At 37.0% G+C, this 18,020-nt stretch overlaps 1 protein-coding gene across 6 annotated transcripts in view; it reads right to left on the bottom strand.

Annotated features, from left to right (window-relative positions):
• The window catches only part of GSAP (gamma-secretase activating protein), a 96,112-nt gene that overhangs the window by 73,924 nt on the left and 4,168 nt on the right, over positions 1-18,020 (bottom strand). For 3 of the 6 annotated variants that reach the window (XM_053926754.2, XM_053926758.1, XM_053926759.1), the window contains exons 2-5: positions 6,258-6,334; positions 5,191-5,247; positions 3,109-3,178; positions 2,747-2,800 (exon numbers count right to left, since the gene is read on the bottom strand). In XM_053926754.2, the coding sequence (XP_053782729.1) occupies positions 2,747-2,800; positions 3,109-3,178; positions 5,191-5,247; positions 6,258-6,334 (258 nt within the window). The remainder of the gene's footprint in view (positions 1-2,746; positions 2,801-3,108; positions 3,179-5,190; positions 5,248-6,257; positions 6,335-18,020) is intronic. The other 3 variants (XM_053926755.2, XM_053926756.2, XM_053926757.2) reach the window with 3 other exon arrangements.

The following is an 18,020-nucleotide window of genomic DNA, read 5'->3' as shown; positions in this document are numbered from 1 at the left end:
GAACCCTACCTTCTATATGAAAGAGGTTAGTTTGTCTCATTTCCAAAGGTAAAACATTTTATTATAAACAATAGCGTGTTAACACCTTGAGGCCAACTACATATTACAATCAAATGGCTTATCAAGTCATTCATGGACAGATAATAAGCCTTTTCAAAATATTTATTCAAAGGACAAAATATTATAATAGATCCTATAGTGCTCTCTGGTCACATCATTTCTGAAATCTCAGTTGAACAAAGCCTCCTAAGCATCTCCACAATCTCTCTGCACATCACCCCTGTTCTATGGCATCAGTTCCTACTACTCTGTCCCTTGTTCATTCCATTCCAGCTTCACTGACTCCTCACTATCCTGGAACAGTGAGTCCACCGAGTACACTCTGGCCTCAGGGGCTTTGTGCTGGCTGTTTACTTGGAGAGAAATGTTCTTTCCCCATGGCCACACACTTGCTTCCTCCGTCTTTCAGATCTCTGTTTAAATACTCTTCTAATAGAGTTTGCAAGGATCGTCCCCCAAATACTTGCCTCAGACTTTACTTACGGTGAAGCCCAAACTAAAGCAAGAAGTTATGTCAGGAAACAGGATCACTTTAGCCATGAGGGGCTATCTTGAGAGAGTGGGGAGACTAAACCAGGGAGAAGAGGTTGCCAGTATCAGGGGCATTATCAAGTTAGTGACCCCCTTGGCTCTTGAGCTGCATGGAATATGCCTCAGAATTATCCCGTTTAGTGATGGAAAGGGGAAGTGTTTATCCTTCACCTCCCTTTCCCCCAGTGGCCATGGCCTACCCTATTGGGAATCCTTTCCAACCATACATCCAGGTGGTACACATGCAGGCAGTGAACAGATTTTCCCAAGGGCTCTGGACAAAATACAAGAAGCAGGCAAAGCAGCTGAGGTAAGGCACTGACATTTGAGCAGAGCTGGTTCTCACTGCAGAGGCTGACATGAGAGGTGAACTAAGAAGATAAAGTATGAGGTATCCAATAACTAACAATGTTCATTCTAATATTTTTAAAGAAGCAATCAGATAATCTCACTAGAAGTTGCATCAAATTTCCAAAACTAAGTAAATATACCTGAATAGGATTTAATGTTGTAATCAAACAAAACTTACAGTAAAGTTGGTCTGAAAGTGCACTTTATAATAGAGATAACTGCCACCGTTCTGCATGACAATCAGGTATAGACAGTAAACATCACATAAAGATTATAGTTACTTCTGGGTTTCCCAGCATAAAAATTTCTAAAGCTAAAAGCAATAAGGCTCAAGGACTAGGAGGTGCAGGGACCTAATCCAGGTTTGTGATTGGGAGGAATACAAGCAACTGGGCCTTCCTCTTCTTGGAAAAAGGGGTTTATTAGCCCAGGAAATCAGGGTCATATCCTGATTTTGTCCATACCCTTGTTTTAAAGGGTAGGTCAGCATACCAATATCTTAGATCCTACTTCACTTAAGCTAGTCCAGTTCCATTACCTCTGAAATGAGCACTGCCTCTGATTCTATGACAGCAGAGAACGCTGAGAGCAGGACGTGGCAGGGGAAGATGGAGGAGGACTGCTGCGGCTCTCAGTGTAACAGGGCAGGAGGGAAGGGTGGGTAAGTATCAGACGTGCTAAGATTTCAGAGAACGAATCCTGCTCACCACCTTCTCTCAGAAACTCTCCTGCTGAGGTCCCTGAGATGGTCCTACCCAGACCCAGCTCTGGTTCCCTTGACACTCTCTAAGCTGGCTCTGTGGGAGCCCAGGACTGCCACATAACCCTCATGTGGAAAGTATGTAAAAGGGTTTTTCCATCGCATGCAGCTGCAGGAGAGTACATCTTAGTGGGAACTATGCTAACAAAAGAAGGGGTTTAAGTGCCGAATAAACAGAACAGCTGGAACACACTGCAGGAATGGGAAAGTAAGAGACTGAAATGAGATCGACCAGACCACTGGTTGCAAAATGGTAGCCTGCAGATCCAGCCACAGGCAGTTACCATTGCCAGAGTAGAAATTTTTTAAATATTTGAGCCAACATTTAAAAATTAAAATTTTACATCAATATCCATACTTCTCTTGATAAATTGAAAAGCTGGGCTTCCTTTGAAGATGGGGCACATGCTTTGCAAGACATTCCCACCCACCACTGGTCCCTATAACTCATCCTGAGTGCAACTGCCACACCTCTTTGTGTACTATTGTATCCCCAGCACAGTGCATAGTGCCTGGCCCACTGCAGGCACTCAGTATTTGTTGAATCCTGAGCAGACAGAGATTTATTACAGAATGTTAAAAGGACAGGGATGGGGCATCACACAGATAATAAACTATGAAGTGGGCCTTGGCAAATGAGTAGAAATGATTTTATATCCAGAACCGGCAGACTAGTCATAACACGTTATATATTGGTCAATAGTTAACCAGATGTAAGGGGGGAAAAAAGGTATTATTAAAAGAAAACCAAGCTTTTACTAACCCTTTAAACAAGCTTCTGAGCATGGGGTTCTAGTGTGTTATCAATGTTTATTTAGTCTGCAGGGGTGTTAACTGCCTTTTGAATACTTCTGCTATTCACTGTTACAATATTTTCTGTACTTTGTTTACTTGAAAAAAATTTTAACTCTTTTTTATGCTTGACATGACCTTTATCTTTTTGTTCTGAGGTAAAGCTATTTGTAAAGATGTCTGAAATTTGGCTAAATAGTTCAATAAATCTTCCTCTATCAGTAGACACTTAAAAAATATAATTTTTATTACCTGGTTGAAGCTCATTCTTTCTTCCTTCCTTAGTAGTTTGAACTAAGCTTGCAGCTTATGGAAAAAAAATAAATCATTAGCAAATGATTCATGTAGTGGCTTGTTAAAGTCACTGATTTCTATCTGAAATGAGCGAGGGCTCAAAGGATCTGTCAGTGGATGATTAAGGCAGAATACAAAGCGATCTTTTTTGTAGGTAGACTCAACAGGTTCTTCATTTCACATCTAATCTCTTAAGAGCATCTCTTAATAAAAAATTATTATAATAGACAAATCAAATATTATAAAAATCCAACACTTTGAAACTCAAAAAAAAACATAGTTTAGTTCTTGACATGTAGCAATAAAAAAGTTTAACTCACCAAGCAAAGTTCTCTCACTGTTGACAGAGCAACTGACAACTTGCAAGTCTTTCTCAAATGTATAGAGATGCTATTAAAACAAAATATTTTTTTTAATTTGAAGTTTTATATTAATAACAATTTTATGAACACAAATTCCCATTTAGCTATCTACCAAGTGTCACTGTGACAAACATTCAACCAAAGAACTAGTCAATAAGCCAAGTTATTCATACTAGGAAGTTTCTGATTATTTCTTAAGAAAAAAGTTGTTTGCTTTGTAGGCCCTGTTTGGCACTGAAACTTAGCCATGAAGCAACAGAGCATTGCGATTAAGAGCACAGACCTTGGAGCCAAATTAGACCCAGGTTTTAATCCTGACTCTGCCACTTGCTAACTATGTGGCTTTCGACAAGTTACTCAACCTCTCCATCCTCACATAGGCCAAACAGAGATCATAATACCTATCTTAAGAGATTGATCCTTATAAAAGGATCGTGAGATAATCCATATGAAGCACTTAATACAATGTCTGCCACACATAATAAGCACTCAAAATGTTAGTTATTATAAACATTGAGGCAAGTAAAGTTCTAATCAAATTATATAATGATATCACTACCTATGTCTAAAAGACTACAACAAGTACATCTCTTCTAGGACTCTCCTAATTAGTGCATTGGCAAAGTAATCTTCTATCTTTATTTAATCTTTTTTAAATTGTCTTGCTGCTGTTTGAAAAGTTGCAAGATTCCATTTCCTTGAATATTAAAGAAAATAAAAATGATTATGCAGAAGGAGGATGTGAGATACGGATTTAGAAACTGGAGACAATCATTTATATTAGGCAAATTTATAAAGTATAGTACTCAGAGGATAAGGAAAGGTAGAGTCTTAGATGTCAGGAGAGAATGGGCTAAGAGAACAGTAAGGAATAGAAATATTAAGAAGTTAATTAGTACCTGAAGACAAAAAAAGCACTGAGAACACACTAGAATCCTACGGCCAGAAGTTGGTCAAAATATGTTGGGGAGTTAGAAAACACTTGATTAGAGAAAGTGAACTTTGAATAAGAACTAAGAATAAGAAAGCTCTGAATTCATGTGAGAAATTTTGGGTTCCTTTGATTCTTGCACTAATTGAGCAACTCTAATTTATAAGTAAGGAGAATCATGAATGTGTACGCTTAATGTTTAGTGTTTAATGTTTTTAATTATAAAATAACACGAGCATAATTGCAGTATTTAAAACATGCAAACACTACCAAATAAAAAGTCAAAGCTCTCCATTACGCTCATCCAATCCCAAATCCCTTCTAAAATAAAACCTGTTGGTAATTTGCTCTTTGGCCTTCTAGAGTTTTTAAAATGAGTTTTTAATATATATATTTATGTACATATGTTGCACAGTTGTCTTACAATTTTTTAAAAATATATAAGTGGAATGTAGTATCCTGGCAACTTACTTTTTTCATGTAACAATGTGTTTTGGGGAAGCTTTTGTGCCAGTGTACATTTTTAGACTTCTTAATCCCTTAATATTTGTAAATTATTTTTGCATAGGCACAAAATGACTCCTTTCCATTTGCCCCAAGAATTACACAAGGCTGTCACATCATCTAACATCTTATGTGAGTGGTTTGGGGAAAAATTAAGAAAACCAGCCCAGGTTCTGTACCTGGATCTTTGAGAAGCAAGATAAGTGAAGGTTAAGCAAAAGCAGAACCCAGAGCTAGAGGTCATTGTGAGACCCTAAGCTTGCGGGAGCACACAAATTGTGTGCAACATCTTGGGCAGGACACTGGACTCCCTACATTCCTACAGAACATTGGGTAATTGGTTTGAGCCAATTTTGCTTACATCTCAAAAAACTACAAAACTTCAGCTGATGTTTTGATTCATCTTTGCATTAAAAAAAAAATGATAAAGATAATGGTGCCAAGAGAGCGTAACAGGGAGAAGAGAAGAAAGGCAAAGAAATAAAAACTAATTTTTAGAAAATGAAATGAGAATTTGTACCTAGAAAAAGGAGGCAGAAATAAGGAAAACTCTAAAAGCAGTAAAGTAAGCAATAAATAAATCTATAATTAATGATGATTTTTACCTCATTTTGTCTGGTTTGGCAATTGTATAATCCAAAGAAGACATTTCCCTTATCATCCTAAAAAAATTAACTATGTTTATTAAATGTCATTATTTAGAAAGTTAGGATGTTACAAGTTTTCAAACTGCAATAATTCTATTAACATTAGCAATAATCACTGAGTAGGCAGCATGCTGTGCACGGTCAGAGAGGGACCAAATCAGTTTCAGCTCAGTGAGTACAGGGAACACTGTCTAGTAGGACTAAGCATGGTAAAGGGGCGAATCTCTTTGTACTCCATTTATTTAAGAAAATATAGATGATGGGTATTGGGAGTGGCTAGATGAAGACTATGATATTCTTATAAGTAAAACTTTTTGAATAATACAGTTTCTTAAATACAGCATACTGATAGATCCAACTTAAAATAATAACTTTTTATGCAACAAAAATGTACAGTGATACAGCTGTGTAAAGCAAACTGGCCATTGCAATTATTCTTTCATGTTCTTCTACTGTAATAAAGTTATCGGAAAGTTAAATTTTCTTTTCTGAGAACATTTAACAGCGAAAACACAGTGATAAATAATAATGCCTCAAAAGTGTGAGCATATCTAAGTCTTAACAGATGGGGTAGAATAATTATATTTACTATTTCCTCAAAGATAAAAAGTTAACATATTAATTATATTTAAACTTCTTCTATTTGGCATCTTTCCTCTAGAAAATAGAACTGTTCATTTATTTTTTTAAAAACTAAGTAGTATGTCAGACATTATGTGCAATTTTATTTTATTTAAAAAGACTGATTTTATTTAATTTTTTAATATATAATCATTATTATATTTTCCCTTACCATTTAGTCCCCTTATGCCCCCCCCAGCAATCACCACCAGAAGACTGAATTTAAATCACCCTATTCAACCTCACAAAGTAAAAAAGTCATATGGTAAAGATTAAATGCCAACAAGAGTTATTTGTTACCCCTCAATAAGAGCATAAAATTCTGTAAAAAGAGAATATAAATGATTAAAATAGTAAATTTTATGTATGTACATTTTACCACACCAAAAAAGAGACAGACATACCTTATAGGTATAGATTATATTTCCACTTCTTTCAACATTTAATACACGTAGGCTCTCATAATTATTTTCTAAAACACCTGAAAAGATAATAATAGCAAGTTAATACTTAGCAGGAGATGATTAAGAACATATCTAACAAATATAGTATTAGGGAAAAGCCCAGTACAAAAGAACACATACTGATGATTCCATTATAGAGTTTACAAACAGGCAAAGCTAACCTATTGAATTCGAGGTCAGAACAGTAGAGACCTTTTTTTAAAAAAATTAATTTTAGAGAAAAGGGAAGGAGAAAGAGAGGGAGAGAAACATCAACGTGTGGTTGCTGCTCGCACACCCCACACTGGGGACCTGACCTACAGCCCAGACATGTGCCCTGACTGGGAATTGAACCAGTGACCCTTTGGTTTACAAGCCAGCACTCAATCCACTGAGCCACACCAGCCAGGGCAAAACAGTAGAGACCTTTAGGGAAGAAGAAAGGAGGAGTGATTGGGAGGTCTCTCGGTGGAGCCTTTGGAGGGGCTGGTACTATTGTATATGTTGGGTATACTGATAGGCTCATTTTGTCATTACTCACTGAGCTGTACACCCTCATCTGTATAATTTTCTGCATGTATGTTATACTTCATCAGATTCTAACTATCTATTAGTTTTTGTTTTATGTATATTATTTATTAGGGGCATAGAAATTTAGAATTATTATAGCTTGCTGGTGGATTAACCTGTCAGGAATTCAGCAGCGCTGTCAGAGTACAGAGTAAAGCAAAAAGCTAAAAAAAACAAGTAGTAGCAAGCCTTTTCTCACCTACTGTGATAGTAAAGCAAAAGGTTAAACCAGAGAAAGCACCACTTCCCTGTCCATTTCCCCTTGGAATGGTGGAGGGTCATGTAGGTCAGCAGAGAGGGGGGGATAACTCACTGCTCAGGGAGCCCCCAACAAAAGGCTCCTTCAGTGTTGTGGACCCAAGGGCCCCAGGAAGGGAGAAGGAGAAGAGCTAAGAGTGGAAAAACACTGAGTCAAAGGGGAGAAAATGTATCTTCAAGGCTCCCCTCTTTTTCCTGCTAAGGTGGTTTCAGTACTTCAGGCTCCTGATAAAGAAGCTTCTGACTGAAGGCTCCTGGGCTGGCAACACAGCTTTGTATAAGATCATGGTCATCCAGGGGGCCTTGACTGCAAGGCCCTCCAGAGACTGCAGGCACTGGCTATGCACCAAGTCCAGTTTGGGGAGGGCAGCTTTCCCCCATGAGGCCTGTCAAGTATAGCTTTTGTAACTGCACATGGTTGGGCTTGAAAAAAAGTCACACACAGGTTTTTAACCAGGAGCTGGACTATCCAACCCTTTTGTTCACTATAAAACATCCTTTAACTTTAATAATTCTTTTTTCTTTTTAAAATATTTTATTGTTTATGCTATTACAGTTGTCCCCCTTTCCCCCCTGTCAGTCCCCTCCACCCAGCCTGCCCCCCAATTCCATAATCAGTCTCCACACCATTGTCCAAGTCCATGGGCCCTGCAGATATGTTCTTTGACTAGTCCCTTCACCTTCTTTCAGTCACCACCTCTCCCCTCCCCTCTGGCTGCTATCGGTCAGCTCCATGTTTCTATGCCTCTGGTTCTATTTTGCTCATTAGTTTACTTTGTTCATCAGGTTCCTCTTTAAGTGATTATATGGTATTTGTCTTTCACCAACTGACTTATTTCACTTAACATAATAGTCTCCAGTTCCATCCATGCTGTCACAAAAGGTAGGGATTCCTTTTTGCTTTAAAGGCTACTTTGCCTGATATCAGTATAGCTACATCAGCTTTCTTTTGGTTAGTGCTTACATAATATAACTTTTTAAATCCTTTTACAGTTACCCTTCTTGTACCCTTATATTTAAGATGTCTCACACGCAGTATCCTTTAAAGTATATAGTCCATTTAAGTTGAACATAATCATTGATATATTGGATTTATAGCAATCATTACTATTTATTTTCTATTTAACTCAACTGTTTTACACTGTCCTTGCCTTCTGGATTAATTGAAGTTTTATTATTTCAGTCTTTCACCTATTAACTTGTCAGTTATATATTATTTTGATAGTATTTTATTAGTTAACCTAAAGATTACAACATGAACCCTTAACTTATGCTTTAATATTACGTGGTGCCAAGAAATTTGAATCAATTGAAACTTTCATACACTGCTAAGGGGAGTGTGAATTGGAAAACTGGCAGTATACACTGAAATTGAACATATATGGCTCAGCAACTGTACTTGTACATATATTCCAAAAGAAATACATTTATATTTTGGAAGATGACACGTATAATATCTATAGTACTATGGTTCATAATAGCCAAAACTGGAAACCCAAAACAAAATATCCATCCAGTGGGTATCCAAACAATAGAAGGCTATACAACATAAGAATTAATTAATTTGCTATAACATACAACACAAATAATTGAGCAAAAGCAGCCCAGATCCTTCCCCCTCTCCCCCAAAAAAAGTCACAAACTGTATGATTTAACTTACACACTAGCTTCAAAAACAGGCAAAATGAATCTGTGGTGCTAGATGAGTGACAGCTTGAAAGGAGCATGAAGGAGACTTTGAGGGTTCTATTCATGTTTTCTTTCCTGCTCTGAGTGCTAGGTACATGGGTGTGTTTGGCTTATGATTTGTGAACGTTTCTGCTTGAAAGCCATATTTTGATGAGGGATATAAAAATTCTTAACACGATACATTAAATCTTAGTTAACTGATCACCATGTTTCTTCTAAAACTTTAGAATATTCCTCCCAATTCTAAGATTAAAGGATTTGAACACTGGTAGATACAACATTGCTAATTATCATCATTAGTTGAGGAGAAATGTCTATTTCCCCAATTTCCTCAAAATTAAATTGCTTTAACTTGATTCGTGTTTCCTATACATAAGTAGTGTTTTAGATGGTAAAATATTGTTATGACAAGTTCCAATATTTAGACAAAACATATGCAAAATATCCTATAACTCAGGGCAAATTTCATTTTGAATTCCTGGTTAAAAAGGACAAAATAATATAAAAAATAAGGATAATTGATGAGCTGGATCCCTGCACTGGAGCTGGAGGTGGGAAACATTTAGAGAGACAAAGAGAAGGCTTCACTGAGAATCTAGGGATCAGGAAAACCTGTTTGCTCCACTCAACAATTTTTTTTGTTCTTTTTTCAGTTTTGCTCTGTCTTGGTGTTCTGTTTTGTTTGTTTGTTTTTTTCCTTTCTTTTCTTCCATCCTGCATCTTAACCCTTGCTGAGGATACAGCAACATAAACAGACTCATGGGTCATCAGAGACTGGCAGAAGGGCACAGCCAATCCATACACTACCCTGGGAAACAGACTGTTGCTTCTCAAACACAGGAGAGCCACAGAAATACCTCTGGCATCTGCCAGACCCAAAATCTGGGTTCTGGAAGCCTACTAGGGGCCCTGCCCTGCTGAGTACAGGGAAATAATCCCAGACAGACTCAGACTAGTGGCTTGGGGGAGGGGGAACACACCCACCATCTCCCCTAAAATCTGAAAGTCACCTGCTATGGGAGACCCAGGAATCACAGCCTCATGCTTCTGAAGCTCTCTCAGAAATAGTTGGGTCTGTGACCAGTCTAGGATTGACAGCAGACTAGCAGGCAAAGATAGACAGAGGTGGATCCTGTGACGACTTGGGACACTGGCTGACACATCCCTGGACCCAGTGCTGAAAAAAGCCGGCTTTGCAGAGCAGCTTGGCCCACCCTGGAAGAAGCCAAACCCGTAGGAATCAGCCAGAAACTGTGGATCACCTGTAGCTTCAAAAAGGCAGCCGAGGGCCAGGTGTGGACAGCACCTGACATTGCCTTACACCAGACTCAGACATCAGAGCGGTGTCCAAAGGGAGAAACCAGAAGGCAATATCTAAACTGTGCTGAGACAAATCCACTTGGCTCTTTTTTCATTATCTTAAATTAATTTTTTCTTTTTTGTAGCCTTTTTATTTATTTTTAATCTATTTTTTTCTTTTTCTGTTATTCTACTCTTACCTTTGACTATGCCACTTTTCCTTTCTCCACTCCTTTTATTGTTTTTGTTACCTTTTCTGTGTTCCTTTTCCCAATTTTCCTCTTTCAGTTCATTATGAGTAGTAGTTCTCTTCCCCTTTCTCCTCTCATAATCCCTTTTCTTTCCTTTGCTCTTCCCATATTCTTTGTCCTCTTCCCCTTTCTCTACTATTTCATTTTTCTTACTGATTTTATTATTTTTTGCTCCCTTGTTGATATTGCTGTGGTGATCAGGGGCAGGGCGGGGGGTGGGAGCTTCTTGTATGGTGTTGTTTTTGTGTTACTTTGCTTTGTTCTTCCAGTGTACAACAAGTAGTGGGGGTTGAGCCTCTTAGCCAGCCAGGCAGAGGGTAGTTCCAACCTAGAAACAGGTCAATAATAATCAGGACCCAAATACAACATAAGAGTCCACATCACCCACACAGAGAACATTCCTAGAGCATTCAGATCAGGAGATCAAGGAGTCTGCACTGCTGGGCCCCGCAGAACTCCTAACACACAAGGCTACTCCACAAGACAGAGAGTTAAAGCAACTCAATCTAATATATGGAAACAAACACAAAGAGACAACTAAAATGGGGAGACAAAGAAACAACCCCCAAACAAAAGAAAAGGAGGAATCTCCAGAAAAAATCCTAAGTAAAATCAAGGCAAGCAATTTATCAGACATAGAGTTCAAATTAATGGTTATATGGATGCTCAAGGAACTTAGTGGGACCTACATCAGCATAAAAAAGAACATAGAAACCTTGACTAAGAACCAGTTGGAAATGAAGAATGCAATATCAGAAATTAAGAATACACTAGAAGGAATTAAGAGCAGGCTAGATGAAGCAGAGGATTGAGTCAGCAAGTTGGAAGACAAGGTAGAAAAAAAACACCCAGTAAGAGCAAAAAAGTGAAAAAAGACTCAAAGAGAATGAGGATAGTTTAAGGCAGCTTTAGGACAACATGAAATGTAACAATATTTGCATGATAGGGATTCTAGAAGAAGAAAAGGAGCAAGGGATAGAAAACCTTTATGAAAAAATAATGACAGGAAACTTCCCTAACTTGGTGAGGGAAAAAGTCACACAAGTCCAGGAAGCACAGAGGGTCTCAATCAAGATGAACCCAAAGAGGCCCACTCCAAGGCACATTACAATCAAAATGGCAAAATTCAAAGACAAAGACAGAATCTTAAAGGCAGCAAGGGAGAGACAGCTAGTAACATACAAGGGAGCTCTGATAAGGGTATCAGCTGATTTCTCAAGAGAAACACTTCAAACCAGAAGGGATTGGCACAAAATATTCAAAGAAATGAAAAGCAAGGATCTGCAACCAAGACTACTCAATCCAGCAAGGCTCTTATTTAAAATGGAAGGTGAAATAAAGAGCTTCCCAAACAAAAGAAGGCTAAAAGAGTACATCTCCACCAAGCCAGCACTGCAAGAGATGCTAAAGGGTCTACTTGAAGAAGAAGAAGAAACAGAGAGAGAGAAAGAGAGAGAGCAAGGAACACAGTACAAAGGGGAAAAAAATGGCAATGAAAAATAAGTACATATGAGTAATAACATTAAATGTAAATGGATTAAATGCTCCAATCAAAGGACATAGGGTAGCTGAATGGATAAGAAAACGTGACTCACATATATGCTGTCTCTGAGATACCCACCTCAGAACAAAAGATTACACAGGCTGAAAGCGAAGGAATGAAAAAAAAACTATTCCATGCAAAAGAAAATTTTTTAAAAGCTGGAGTAGTAATACTTATATCAGACTTCAAAACAAAGGCAAACAAGAGACAAAGAAGGTCACTACATAATACTTAAGGGAGAAATCCAACAAGATGATATAACTCTTAAAAATATATATGCACTGAATATAGGTGCACCTAATTATATAAAGAAAATATTGGAGGACTTTGAGAAAGGGAGAGACAACAATACAGTCATAGTAGGGGATTTTAACACCCCCCTGTCAAAAAAGGATAGATCTTCCCAAAGAAATCAACAAAAGTATTGCAGAATTGAATGACACTCTAGATCAAATGGACTTAATTAATACTTATAGAACATTTCACCCCAAAGAACAAAATACACATTCTTCTCAAACCCACGTGGATTATTCTTAAAGATAGACCACATAGTAGGACACAAAACAAGCATGAACAAATTCAAGAAAATTGAAATCATATCAAGCATCTTCTTGGATCACAATGGCTTGAAACTAGAAACCAACCTCAAGAAAAAAACTCAAAAGCATTCAAACATGGAGGATGAATAACATGTTATTAAATAATGAATGGGCTAACAATGAGGTCAAGGAAAAAAACCAAAAAGTATCTGTAAACAAATGAAAATGCACACAACATCCCAAAACCTACAGGACACAGCAAAGGCAGTCCTGAGAAGGAAGTTCATAGCAATACAGGCCTACTTAAAAAAGAGAAAAATATTAAGTAAACAACCTAACCCTACATCTAAAAGAACTAGAGGAACAACAGCAAACAAAGTCCAGAGCAAGAAGAAGGAAAGAAATAATCAAGATCAGAGCAGAATTAAAAGACATAGAGCCTTTTCAAAGGATCAGTGAAATCAAGGATCCGGTTCTTCAAAAAAAATAAACAAACTTGATGAACTGTTAACCAAATTCATCAAGAAAAAAAGAGAACCCAAATAAATAAAATGAGAAACGAAAGAGGAGAAGTTAACAACTGATACCACAGAAACACAGAGCATTGTGAGAAATTACTATAAACAACTACAAGAAATTGGACAACCTGGGCAAAATGGATACATTTTTAGAAACATACAAGCTTCCAAAACTAAATCAGAAAGAAGCAAAAAATCTGAATAGACCAATAGCAATTAGTGAAATTGAAGCAGTAATCAAAAAACTACCAACACACAAAAGCCCTGGACAAGATGGCTTCACCGGCAACTTTTACCAAACATTCAAAGAACTAACAGCTATCCTACCCAAACTACTGCAGAAATATCCAAGAAGAGGGAAGATTCCCAAACTCTTTTTATAAGGCCAGTATTCTAATTCCAAAACCAGGTAATGACACAACAAAGAAAGAAAATTACAGGTCAATAACTCTGATGAACATAGATGGCAAAATCCTCAACAAAATAGAAGCAAGCCAGATCCAGTAATACATTTAAAAGGCCACACACCATGATCAAGTGTGATTTATCCCAAGGATGCAAGGATGATAAAATATTCTCAAATCAATAAATGTATCACATAAACAAAGTGAAAGTCAAAATCACATGACTGTATCAATAGATGCAGAAAAAGCATTTGATAAAATCCAGCATCCATTTATGATTAAAAAAAAAAACCAAAACACAGTCAGTAAAGTAGGAATGGAGGGAGCATTCCTTGACATAATAAAGGTCATACACAAAAAACCTACTGGTGACATCATACTCAATGGGCAAAAACTAAAAACATTTCCCTTAAGATCAAGAATAACACAGGGGTGTCCACTTTTACCACTTTTATCCAACATAGTACTGGAAGTTCTAACCTTAGCAATCAGACAAGAAGAAGAAATAAAAGGCATCCAAATTGGAAAGGAGGAAGTAAAACTCTCATTATATACAAACAACATGATAGTATACACAAAAAACCCTACAGGCTCCACCAAAAAATTACTTGACCTAATAAGTGAATTCAGCAAAGTAGTGGAATACAAAGTCAATATTCAGGAATCAATGGCACTTTTGTACACCAGCAATGAACAACCAGAAAGAGAAACTAAGAAAGAAATTCCATTTACTATAGCAAAAACAACAAAAAAATACCTAGGAATAAATTTAACCACAGAGGTAAAAGACCTGTACTTGGAAAAGTATAGAATACTGAAGAAAGAAATTGATACAAATTGATACAAAAGGAGATACAAATAAATGGAAGCTTATACCCTGTTCATGGATTGGAAGAATAAACATCATTAAAATGTCCATATTACTCAAAGCAATCTAAGATTCAATATAATTCCTATTAAAATACAAATATTTCACAGATCTAGAACAAATACTTCAAAACTGTATATGGACACAAAAAAGACATTGAACAACCACAGCAATCTTGAGAAAGAACAAAGTTGGAAGGAACACAATACCTGATATCAAACTATACTACAAGGCCACTGTAATCAAAACAGTCTGGTATTGGCAGAAGAACAGACACAATAATCAATGGAACAGAATAGAGAGCCCAGATATAAACCCATGTCTCTATAGTCAGTTAATGTTTCACAAAGGGGGCACAAGCATACAATGGAGTAAAAATAGCCTCTTCCATAAATGGTGTTGGGAGAGCTGGACTGGTACACGCAAAAAAAAATGAAACAAGACCACCAACTTATACCATACAACAGAATAAATTCAAAATGGATAGAAGACTTGAATAAACTGTGATACCATAAAAGTCCCAGTGGAAAATACATACAGTAAAATTTCAGCTATCCCACATAGCAATATTTTTGCCAATATATATCCTGAGGCAAGGGAAATAAAAGAAAAAAACAAATGGACTACATCAAATTAAAAAGCTTCTGCACAGCTAAAGAAACCATCATCAAAATGAAAAGGAAATTAACTGTGTGGGAGAACATATTTGCCAATGATACATTGGACAAGGTTTTAATCTCCAAATTATATAAAGAACTCATAAGACTCAAAACCAGGAAGACAAACAATCCAATTAAAAAATGGGCAAAGTACTTAAATAGACACTTCTCCATAGAGGACATACAGATGGCCCATAGACATATGAAAAGATGTTCAACATCACTAATCATCAGAGATGCAAATTAAAACCACAAAGAGATATCATTTCACACCTGTCAGGATGGCCATCATTAATAAATCAACAAATGACAAACGCTGGATGTGGAGAAAAGGGAACCCTAGTGCACTGTTGGTGGCAATGCAGACTGGTGCAGCCACTGTGGAAAACAGTATGGAATTTCTTCAAAAAATTAAAAATGGAACTGCCTTTTAACCCAGCAATTCCACTGCTGAAATATAATCTAAGGATCCCAAAACACCAATTCAAAAGAACATGCACCCCTATGTTCATTGCAGTGCTATTTACAATAGCCAAGGGCTGGAAACAACAGCTCAGATGCCCATCAGTAAATGAGTGTATTAAAAAACTGTGGTACACTTGCACAATGGAATACTATGTAGCAGAAAGAAAGAAGAAGTAATTCCTACCCTTTTTGACAGCATGGATGGAACTGGAAACTATTACACTAAGTGAAACAAGCCAGGTGGGGAAAGACAAATACCATATGATCCCATTCATAAGAGGAATCTAATGAACAAAATAAAGTAATGAGCAAAACAGAACCAGAAACACGGAAACAGGGAACAGACTGACAGCTGCCAGAGGAAAGGGGGAATAAGGAGAATGGTGGAAAGAAGGGGAAGGGGTTAGTCAAAGAACATGTATGAATGACCCATGGACATGGACAACCATGTGGGGACCGACTGTGGGAGTGAAGGTGGGCTGGACAGAGGAGGGCAAAGGGGGAAAAATTAGGACAACTATAACAGAAAAAACAAGAACAAAAATTTTTTTAAAAAGAGAATCTAGGAATCATTCTGAGATCTCTCTTCCCTATTCCTGACAGAAGAAAGCTGGGTGAATCTTCCGGGTCAGGACAGAAACAGAGGGGAAATTTTTTTTATATATGGTATACATGCTTTTCAATATATATTGAGCTGTCATACACATTTCCTACTGATTAGAAAAATAAGGATAACCACTTGGTCTTTTAGGAGAATAATGTGATTCAATTAGCTTGCTGCTAAATTTGCAGTCCTCACTTCTCTCTCACCCATACCATGTAAATTACTGTAAGTCCATTGTAATGATAAAACAATTGAGTTGAAATGAGGTTAAGACATTTGGCCAGTTATCATACATGGTAAAAGTGGCACAGGCTAAATTCAAAACTAGAAAAAGGTAGAGAGAATGAAATGTTTCCCGTACCACACTTACAATGGGAAAATGGGTAATTACTGCAAAATCCTTTTAAGGTAGATTCTGTAGACATCTAAAGAGAATTTTAGTGAGTTTCTTTTCACCCTGCATATGACTCAAAACTTCTGGAATGCAATGTGTCAATATCTTGAGAAGTTTTTTTTTTTTCTTTCGAGATTATAAGGATGGTGGAAGAGATCTTCTTAAAAGTACACTTAAAAGGTTTCAGCTAAGATAAGAAACTCCTTTACAAGAAACCTTGCTAAGAAAATCCAGTTTCCTTGCAAAAGCACATCTATTTTTAAATCACTAAAAAAATTAAAAGAAAAAAATTAAAAGAAAAAATTTCTCTAAGAAGTACAGATCACAACAAATGATATATGCTTATCCCATTAAACCAGCAGTTCTCAACTCTGGCTGTGCATTAGAATCATCAAGAGAGCTTTTAAAAGAATGTGGATCCCCACCCATACCCCCAAATACTATGATTTTATTGTGCTGGTAAGGGGCCTAGTCACTACTGTATGTGTTTTTAAGTTCCCTGGGTGGCTCTAATGTGCAGCCAGAGTTGAAAACAACTAAACTACATATTTATACTATACAGGGGCAGGCAAAATAATAGGTTTACAGTTATGAGTATGCAAAACACAGTTTATTCTTGTGTTTTTATTTATTAATTATTGTATTATTTTCCATGTAAACAACTGTAGGCCTACTTTGCCCACACTTGTATATTAAACAATATTCATTGGATAGCATAACTAGGACCAGCTTATAATGCAGCCATGGTAGGCAGTTAAAAGAAACAATAAAGAGAATGCCTTCATGGGTCTCTTAGGTTGTAATAACTGCAGTTTAAATAATCCTGCGGTTATATACATGGTTCTCACCTCAAGAACATTTGAATTAGACAAATTGGGCATTGGTGGAAATCCAGAGAACAATGTCTCACCACACCCCCTTAACCCATCAGCCCCTCCTCCCCTGCTTGGTTGCTATGTTTTAGATACGCCCTTGAAGAGAGTATAAGGGGAACAAATGGTATTGCAAAAAAAATGTAATAAGAATAAAAAAATAAAATAACTATTCAATAACCTCTTTGCTTATTCATCCTGACTCTTCTCCCAGTAGCTCATCACTGGAAAGTCCAGAGGAGGAAGTTTAGCAATTTCAAATGAGGAAATGAGGTTTAACTTTACAGTTCAGTGCACTCAGAGCTCATGAAGAAAAAAAATGTAGCATTTTGATAGATGAGATACTCGCATGAGTAAACCTACTAAAGAAAAGGGGAATGCCTAGATGTTAGAGGTGCTGGCAAATCATAGCTCATGTAAAATTGAAGCTGGTTTGCCAGATATTCTTGTCTATTTCAACCTATTATTTGCTAAACACAAGTGATTTCACTTTACAGGAAGATGTTTGCCAAATGTGTAAATTTTGTTCCCAACCACTGAGACAAAAGTCAAATGAAGTATTTCTTGCCTTCCCAGTGACTATGGGGGGTGGGGAACCTCACAGCCTTATACAAAAACTTAAACTAGTTCCTAATACACAGACCAAGAGGTGACAAAATATGATTATACCCGTAACATTTATAATATGTAAATAATTCACATAAATCCTCAAGCTCAACATGATCATATAGTATAACTGCTAAACTTATGAAGTAAGTATCATTATGTGATTTCCAACACATATTGTGAGC

Source organism: Desmodus rotundus, chromosome 6, assembly GCF_022682495.2.
Source record: "Desmodus rotundus isolate HL8 chromosome 6, HLdesRot8A.1, whole genome shotgun sequence".
Classification (NCBI taxonomy): Eukaryota; Metazoa; Chordata; class Mammalia; order Chiroptera; family Phyllostomidae; genus Desmodus; species Desmodus rotundus.
The sequence above is the reverse complement of the archived record's forward strand: the minus strand, read 5'-3'. Positions and strand labels throughout refer to the sequence as shown.